This window comes from Zeus faber (genome assembly GCF_960531495.2).
Source record: "Zeus faber genome assembly, chromosome: 21".
Taxonomy (NCBI): domain Eukaryota; kingdom Metazoa; phylum Chordata; class Actinopteri; order Zeiformes; family Zeidae; genus Zeus; species Zeus faber.
The window spans coordinates 7,106,108-7,116,107 of record NC_137208.1 but is presented as its reverse complement, the minus strand read 5'-3'; the positions used below and the strand labels follow the sequence as shown (position 1 = coordinate 7,116,107).

Genomic DNA, 10,000 nt, shown 5'->3' with positions numbered 1-10,000 from the left:
TATGCTTTTATAGGATTAAAAGAAAACGCATTACACAAATCCTTTTTCGAGTCACATTCTCTATATATAAATATATACAACACATGTAAATAGCTAGTTATTGTATTTATTCAAGCCTGTCGTACCAAATTCACCATTAACATTGACCTGTGAGCACCGGTCGTCCATTGAACGAAGACGCTTCCATCCAGTCCAAAGCTCATTGAGCCGGAACTGTTTTATCTCCTTTAAGAGATAAGTAGTATTTCTCAATTGATACTTGACAATTAACGATGTTTTGGAGGAATTTCATGGGATAACTTGAAGTTATCAATGACTGACCAGCGTGGAAAAGTACGGCGATGTCGGCAAGGGAACCTCGTCAATATCTTTCTGATCCATTTACTTATTCACCAGAGCGGGTGTGTTTGTTTCACTATACTTGCGAGCAGGGCCGGGGCTAGGAAACCGCGAGCGAAGCGGGCACTTTAGGGCCCCCGGGAAAAACGCGTAACGGAGAGGGAGCGATCTCTGCTCCGCTGCGCTTCCCTCGTTCCCCGTTTCTCCAAGTAAAACAAATAAAAACAGCGTCTTTTTATTTTACATGTATTTCTCTTCCTCCGTTTTCTAATTGAAAGAGGGGGGGGAAAAGCGCCCCCAGGACCCTGGAAAGGCTTGGGCCGCCCCTGCTTGTGAGGACCCTGTCGACAATTTTTTGGTTTAGAAATGCACCACAAACATGGATCCTCACTTTGAGAATCAGTACATGAATGTGTGTGTGTGTGTGTGTGTGCGTGCGCGTGCGCGTGTGTTGGTACCGAGGTCGCAGACGCAGGAGTGTGTGCTCCAGTCGTTGATGCAGTGGCTGTTCTCGGGGCAGAGGTTGGAGTCGCAGGGGTCGGCCAGGTCGCAGCCGTCCTCCACCCGGATCTTCAGGCCCTGGGCCATGTTGACGTTGGCCACGTTGGTGGACGTCTCGCCCATACGCACGCCCTAAAACACGCACACACACACACACACGCACGAGCACACACACACACACACACACACACACACACACACACAAACGTGTTATCACGAAAGAAAGAAAACAACGACGAGATGACAGCAAGAAGAAGAAGAAGGAGAAAAAGAACAGTTCCTCCGGGAAACCTCAATTTTGCGATTACAATAATTTACGTAAATGTAAAATGTTGTTAAATGTACATGTGGGAACAGGTGTAAAGGTGTAAACACACACACACACACACACACACACACACACACACACACACACACACACACACTGACCTGTATGCAGCCAGTGAAACCCTTCTTGACCTGGTTTCCGTCTCCAGGTAGACCTCCAACGTAAAGCGCTCTGAGCTTCAGACCCGGCAAGTCGTTACCGATCTCCACCGATCTCTGTTCACACACACAAAGGATGCAAATGTACTTCGTAAACACGTTCGTAAAAAAAAGATATATATATCCAAAATTGTACCCCACACGCACACACTGCGTGCAAGGTGCATCGTCGGATCCCTCGTACCTGGAACATGCCGTAGTCCAGCGACATGGACGCCACGTATTTGATGTCCTTCCCGTCCTTGACGCTGCTCAACTCCACCAGCAGGTGGTGCCACTCGCCGTCGCTCACCCGCACCTGCGGGAAGGCCAGCGACGCAACCAGCTCCGCCCCCAGCCACACCTCCATCCGTACCTGCTGCTCGCTCAGCTGCGCAGAGGCGTTTGAGGGGAGACAGTTGTCATGCCGACGTGTCGACCGCACCGAGAACGCCGGTTTCAGCAGCGGTCGGTACGGCGACGCCATCACAAAACGTCACACAATTACAAATAATCCTTCAAACAATTGTGATTCAAGATTTTTTAATTGTCTTTATTGCTAATTTTATTATTTTATTATCGCTAAACCCATTAAACCTGCCTGGGAATAAAAACCTCAGCCCAACCGATAGAAACGACGCCCTATTCCCATTTTATTTATTGCGATTTCTCCAACATTGTCTTCAAATTCCCCTGACATTTTGGATGCAAACATCTGATTGTGGAATCTAACAATTTTGTTCAATGGTCGTGGTCACGTATCTAGAAATCTATGTTTTCTGCACCCCAAAAAAAACCAAAAAAAACCAATGCGTGTGTCCAACTGACGTGCCCGCACAGGCTCGGCTCGGGGAGCGCACGCCTACGCCCTCTCCCACATCTGATGGTAATCTGGTTCCTCACCATGAGGCTGACAGTGGAGGAGGCGCCGGCGTCGGCCTGCATCAGGGTTCCGGCCGGCCGCCGGGTGCGGAACATCAGGCCCATGTACCACGGCACCGCCACCGTCACGTCCGGCTCGTTCCAAGACACCAGCGCCTCGCCGTCGTAGAACTGAGGGGCCGGCATCGCTGGAGGGAGCGGGGGGACGACAGGGATTACGACTGGGAAAAAACGCCGTCGCCGACGAAGGCAATCCTCAAATTAATCTACTAAACTAGGGTTAGGGTTAGGGTGAGGCGATGAAGCACTTGTCGGCTCCTTCCGTCTGGTCTTGATGGCCTGGATCACCGGATCGCTCTCCACGGATGACCCCCTGCGTTAAGGCTGATTTACGACAGTGTACCTACATCTCAACACCTTGTGGGGGCGCTGTTCCAATAGGTCAGGGTTAGGGACGGAACGCACCCAAAAAACGCCCTGAATAAATATAAATACACAGCATATATACGTGAAAATATACGTGGCGTGTTTTTCCATCTTCGGCGACACGGATATCGTGATTGAATCGTCGGGGAATTTCTTGCGATGTAGATCGTGCGTCGCGGAATTGCCCGTTTTGATGTTTTCACCTCTTATCTTGGGTTACGTTTCCCGAGCGATAATAATGATAGTGATAGTGATAATTAATGTCAAACAAGTCGAGGCGTTGAGACGCCGATCCCGAAGGCAAACCTGCGGCTGATGCCTTTAAAAGACACGAGGAAAAGTCCGATTACAGACCCGATGCACGGAGCGCGATGAGGGGCTCGTACAAGCAGAGCGGGCGAGCGAGCGAGAGAGAGAGAGAGACCTACCTGGATTACACAATACACTCTACAGCCTTCCCAGCCCTCCAGGCATCAGACGTGCACCCACACAAGCACACGCACACACGCACGCACACACACACACACACACACACACACAGACACACACACACACACACACACACACACACACACACACACACACACACACACACACACACTGGGCTTAGGTCTTTCAGCACATCGTACAGTAAGTGTTTCCTGCTATATAATGCACTGTGTAAGCTCTGTATCTGCTCTGCCCCCAGAGGCACATACTTCTACCCATGAGCGCCCGCGCACACACACACACACACACACGGACACACACACACACACACACGGACACACACAGACCCACACACACACACACACACACACGCACACACACTGTAACTATCCAAGCAAATTCCCGACATCTTTCCATCAGAAAAATAAGAAAGAAAAGGGATTTCAAATCTCAACAGCCGGCAATGTGGGAGGTGCCGTCTCTCTCTCCCCGGGCGCGTCATGGATCTGTCGGGCAGGTTGGGGATTCATCCGCGACGACAGTGAGCAGCTCCGGCACAAACCCAGAATCAGCCACCAAAATGATGAAAGGGAAGTTCAACTTGGGAAAGCACGGTCTTACTTACAGAAACGACTTTTAGATAACGATAATTAGATAATCAGCCCCATATATATACAGATTTTCTTGACCATAATATTTATACAGTATCTTTTGTATATGCTAGTTCAGGGGTTCTCTCCCCTTTTTAATGGCCACGCCCCCTTGGCAGACCCCTTTCCCACCGCACCAAAAACCCTGTAACACCCGCTCACATCCAGCATCTCACCGGCAGGAAAGGAAATAAAAACTGATTCTTTTGAACGGCTCAAAATACTTTTTTCTTCCGCGTTTTACAGTTTTTTGTCGTTGTTTGTTTTAGTTGCTGTCTCCCCCGCTGTGTTATTCCCAATCATACTGGAACCATGACACGCCCCTTTTTCCGGCACGTTTGCTGACGTCGAACGTGACGCGCCAGGAAAAAAAAACAACAGGCATTTCACCTGGCAACGGGAAAGGTGTCAATCGCCTGTTTTCGGTGAGAAAACAGTGTAAATAAGGGCTGAAGGGCCCTCCTGGAAAAAAGGAAAAGAATTGGGGGACAGAAATATAAACCTGTCTGAGTTAGCGAGGGTATAATATTTTGTGGGAAAAAAAATGTATTAATAAAAAGGTAAAACTCAAAACAAAACAATAGGGGGCCACACACCCATGTTTGGGAACCCATGTGCCAGTTTACATGTCCGACAGTTTTCGACCGAGCAGATTGGCTGAAGCCTTCGGTGTCCGATCTCCATCTCCTTCATCTTTTGGCTCCCGACTCGGGACGTCTCCGCCCCCGCCCCGCCCTTTTCTAAAGCCTTCGAAACGCAGGGACGAGCGAGGATCCGTATCCCCCGCGTGTCGTGTTGCACGGCGGCGTCTGAGGCTCCCCAAAGCGGGGAAGCCTCGACGAGCGGAGGAGCAGCCAGGATCCGTTTGCCGGGCCCCGCTGTGATCCGGGGGCCCGGGCGTGGACACCGGATCCCTTTTCCGGGGCTACCTCACCCGTCACAGAGGGCGGGCGACGTGCTCACGCATTCAGACGTCGTTTGGAATCTCGGCCCCGCGGCAGGGAATCAAAGTTCTCCCCTTACTGCGGCCAAAACGCGATACGAGCCGGTGCTCAAAACAGAGGAATAGCTGGGGTGTACGTCAATAACACCGCCAGCACTTTGGGATTTGTTTTGTGTGTATTTTCCTCAGTAGTAGCTGAACAAACTGGGGAATTGATAGGAATGGAATAGGAATTTTCTGATGAAACAACGATAAACTGCCCATAAACATTTAAAAAGGATCATATGCATACACTGAAAAAAATATTATCTTGGAGTCATTGGATCAACTTGAAAAAATGCTTTGGTTTTAAAAAAAAATTTGGGGTTATTTTATTTTATACATTTACATATTTATTTATTTTATTTTATTTTATAAATTTTATATTTATTTATATATATATATTATTATTTTATATATTATATTACAATATATTATTAAATTATATATCTTATATTATAATTATATATGTTTTAGTTTTTTCCTATTTAAAATGTAATCAATCAATGTCAATTTTAAAGTTGACAAACCCTTAAAAAATATGTTTCCGAAAATTTTTTATACATTTTTCTCCAGTGTAGATGGAAACATTACACATGCTGGGGCGAACACACTGTGCCAGGCCACCGAAATGAACACACACACACACACACACACACACACACACACACACAAATTTACAAGCAAATTTAAACAATTAATATAAGACCACAAGTGCGAGGCGGGACAAGTTCAATATGAGTCATTGTAAATAATTCGAGCCTGTAAAGCGTCCACACAGACACACACACACAAACACACACACACACACACACACACACACACACACACACACACACACACACACACACACACACACACACACCACCATCAATCAGTGCAGGATCTGCGCTGCATAGAATAGGAGATGGAAAAGTAACTTCCCTTTGTGTGTGGATCATCATTTGTCCTCACGTCTATCAACGGGTGAAAGGCAGAACACACACAAGAGAATAAAAGAGATCTGTCTGTCTGTCTGTCTGTCTGTCTGTCTTTCTATCTATCTATCTGCGGTGTGGGGGTGGTGTGGTTTGAGCAGCCACACCTTTGCTCGGGTGTAGGTAATTGGGCCCAAGATCAGGGTGGCTGTACTTCTGCTGCTCGTTAGACTAATCAGTGAGCAACAGGTAAACCCCCCCCCCCCCACACACACACACGAGGGGGAGCCCTGGTGATGACATGTCGTCCATCTGCTCCGGGCTTGTTACACGGTGCCTGCTGGCTACCATAAAACTGGTGTGTTTTCAACCCCATTGTCTGTGTCTGTGTCGGAGGACCCTAAACTGGCTGACATGATATCTACCTATTTATTGAATATATCTATCTATCGTGTCATTCTATTTCATCTATAGATCTGTCTATTGCCTATATCTGCTGTATGTATCTCTATCCATCAATTTAGAACTAAAATCTGGATGAACAACAACAGCGTGAGTGTGTGTGTGTGTGTGTGTGTGTGTGTGTGTGTGTGTGTGTGTGTGTGTGTGTGTGTGCGTGCGTGGAAGCCTCTCCACGTGGGGGTATTAATTATTTTCTTCTCACTTTCTTAGATCGGAGAGAGTGACACGTTGGCGTGTGAGTCACCGCTCGCTCCGCCCCGGGGACACGGTGCCGGGGTCGAACGCCGGCGTCGCTTTGGGTTTCACGCCGAATCTCTATTGTCGGCCTGACGCATGAGTCAGAGCGGTGCAGGACTGAGGCTCTGACTCACACGAGACACGGTGCATTGTGTTGTCAGGGCCGTCAGGGCCGTCAGGAGCGATGCGAGAGGGGTCTCGAACCCCAAGTACCCGGGGGCGCATGGAGGATTGAACATCAAGGGAAAAACGATCCGGCCTTCAGTCTTTACTGTTTTTTTTTAACCCATGTATTCGTGAATTTCCTCATAATACGGGTATTGAAAATAGTCGTGTGATCATTAAAAAACACCTCTATTATATTATATTTCATTATTCATTTATATTTCATATATTTTCATTCTTCATTTTTTCAGACCCTTAAGCTTTTTGTTACACTCGTAGTCTGTAGTGAAACGCACCAAACCTGAAACAAATGTACCTGGCGAATAAATAAATAACTTGAATAAATACTCTGATTCAGATTCTATTTTATCCTGCTTTATCTTCAAAAAGAGGTCAGTAAAATTGTGTGGCTAAATTAAGCAATGTTATTTTCAAAATTCATTTCCTGGGCACATTTAAATAGATTTTCCAGCCTGCGGTTGGAAACCCCTTTGTAACCCCAAATCCACTTGCACTATGATACACCTTTTTTTTTTTTTTTTCGGCATTGTCCATCACACAGATGATATGACCAGATCAAGTTAAATAAAGACGACACAAATAAACAATACGGGATTTTGTTTGCCGGGGGACGGTAGGGGTACCAGCGGCAGACTCACCCTGGTCGCAGTTCTGTCCCCCGTAGCCCGTGGGGCAGCTGCAGCCGTAGGTGTTCCACTTGTTGACGCACTCTCCTCCGTTCTGACACGCGCCCGCCGAGCAGAAGTTCCTCTTGGCCGGACAACCTGAACACGCACGCGCGCCCGCCCGCACGCACACAGGCGGCAATAAAACAAGCTAGATCAGCTGTGGCCGTTAGGTCTCACATTGTTTGTATGGTGCATACATTCAAGGCGGTGAACATTCACATTGGAATAAAGGTTCTATTCCCCTTCAGTTCTTAAAATTAGGGATGCACCAATTTATCGGCCGTACATGTCGACTGCCATCCGCCTATTGGCAAGTTAGATGACATTTACCGATGGCAGTGGCCGTTGTTGGTCCAATGTTTCGCACACGCAGACTTCACTTGGGCGGCGCCGCCCAGGTGTATTAGCGGCCGCCAAAGTATATTGCTACACCAAAGTAAAGGCTACACCTTTTGGTATTTTATATCCTTCTGAGAGAACAACGCCATCCGCCATCGATTTTCGACGACGTGGACACGCCTCTCTGCAGCACTCCAGGCAGGAAATGATGCTGGGCTCACTGGAAATTGGAAAACATCGGCATCGGCCAAACCATTATTTTAAACACCGATATCGGTATCGGCCCAGAATTTGACAATCGGTGCATCCCCACTGAACATATATATAACATATATACATTATATATTCCAAGAACTGAAGGCCAAAACAACATATGGCTTTTGTGTTTCCGAAATAACTGTACATTTACATTTGGTTTTACAGCGAACACCATGATTTCACAAACGTTGGTTAGATCTATAGAAAACAACGGATATCGTTGAGTGTTGTCTCCAAGGAGCGTGACAGTAAAGTAATGCATTTTTCTGAGCCTCTGGCGTAGCGGGCCTGACCTGCGGCGGTGCCGTTGTTGGCGATGAAGCTGGCCATGTCGGTGGGCTTGCTGTCGATGGTCAGGTTTCCCATGCAGCCCACAAAGTCTCGGTTTCTGACGGGGAAGTCCTCGGGCAGGTTGGGGACGCCGCCCAGCAGCAGCGGCCCGGTCAGGTCCAGCGACCTGCGCGGGGGGCAGAGGGTCAGAGCCGGCTCAGGTATGTCAGCGTATAATCGCCGTTCGGTCAATTTGATTCGTTAAAAGTCTTCAATTTTAAAGCCGTGATTGTCGATTAGCAAGTTGTCAATATGGGCGACGATTTGCAAAATGATAAAGGGGCAAAAGGGGTGAAAAACGTTGGCGTTTCTAATGGAACTCTGGGTCTTTGTGGTTCGCCGATCCCACTGGCGGTGTCCGACGAAATAGGAGGCCGAGTGCAGCCTGCTGAGCCTCCGTCCACTTCCTCCCCGGAACGAGAGCCACCCGAACGACAGCCCCTGAAACAGAGTCACTCGGCCAAAGGTGACCGGCGGTCACGAGGCGACCGGCGAGCTTCACCATGCCGAAGCGGGATCTGGACAGCCGGTCACGTACGGGCGGCAAGCCTCTTACGGGGACTCGGGGCTCAGCGTTAGCGCTCCACATCAAACGGCGGAAACAGCGCGTTGTGACGCAACGCGGCCGGCGCGCCGCGGCGCCGGGCTAAACCGCTTAGAGTACACGGGCTCTGGGGCTCGGCCAGGGAAACCCGAAAAAAACAGGCCAACAGGAAGTCAAGGAGAAAAGCTTGACTAAGCCTGTCAAGCATCAGAGTTGATCCTTTAAGACAACAAGGATGATGTGACTGATGTGATTTTTGGATGATTTAGATGATTTGGTTGATTTGGATGATTTGGTTGATTAGGATGATTTGGTTGATATAGATGGTTTGGTTGATTTGGATGATTTAGTTGATTTAGTTGATTTAGATGATTTGGTTGATTTAGTTGATTTGGTTGATTTGGATGATTTAGTTGATTTAGATGATTTGGTTGATTTGGTTGATTTGGTTGATTTGGATGATTTGGTTGATTTGGATGATTTGGATGATTTAGATGATTTGGATGATTTGGTTGATTTGGATGATTTTGATTATTTGGATGAAGGGGAAGAAGAAGAAGACTATAGTTTTGGGAGCTGAATGGCTGTTTGAAGCCTACGAGGTAGAGCTTGGACCTTGAAAAGGACGATGAGGTGGAGAATCCAAACTGAAAAGAAAGTTGAAGAAAGAAGGAAACTCCTCTGCCTGGTCAACTGAGATGTGATATTTTGACCAATCACAGACAGGGGGAAGATGGTATATACACAGTATATATACAGAAGATACACAGTATATATACAGAAGATACACAGTATATACACAGTATATATACAGTATATACACAGTACATACACAGTATATACACAGTATATACAAAGTATATATACTAGATGTATATGTTCCTCCATGTATGCCAGTATTCTTGCAGAGAAATATATAACGTTTTAAACAAAAAAGTGTTGAAAACAATAAAAAACACGTCTTTTTTTAGGAGGTTGTTCAAGCTGGTGGTTCTATGGACTGGCTGCTACACCTGAAGAAATACTTCTAATTGAATTTTTTGAATCATTATTTTTTTGGCTCGCGTAAAAAAAGGGGGGGGGGTGTGGGTGACGTATATATATATATATATATATATATATATATATATCAGGATCAGTTCCTCCCGTTCCTTCTGGAACATTGGGCGACGAGTCCCCACCATTTTACCAGAATGGCGCCTTCTCGTCGTTTCCATCACATGCTTTTTTTCACGGGGTGAGGTTGTTAACCCCACGCCAAACCCCCAACCCGGAGGACCACACAGAAAGACTCTTATTTGGGAGATAACGGAGCATGGTGCCAACAGCGCCCCAGGTGCAGGAATCGAACCGAGGATCTTCATATATATATATATATATATACA

At 47.1% G+C, this 10,000-nt stretch overlaps 1 protein-coding gene across 1 annotated transcript in view; it reads right to left on the bottom strand.

Moving 5' to 3' along the window:
* Positions 1 to 10,000, bottom strand: part of celsr1a (cadherin EGF LAG seven-pass G-type receptor 1a) — a gene marked incomplete at its 5' end in the record, with an annotated part of 118,151 nt that overhangs the window by 33,339 nt on the left and 74,812 nt on the right. Inside the window, 6 exons of the mRNA XM_080022361.1 lie at positions 798 to 972; positions 1,270 to 1,383; positions 1,511 to 1,696; positions 2,209 to 2,375; positions 7,115 to 7,240; positions 8,035 to 8,198. Of these exons, the coding sequence (XP_079878487.1) occupies positions 798 to 972; positions 1,270 to 1,383; positions 1,511 to 1,696; positions 2,209 to 2,375; positions 7,115 to 7,240; positions 8,035 to 8,198 (932 nt within the window). The remainder of the gene's footprint in view (positions 1 to 797; positions 973 to 1,269; positions 1,384 to 1,510; positions 1,697 to 2,208; positions 2,376 to 7,114; positions 7,241 to 8,034; positions 8,199 to 10,000) is intronic.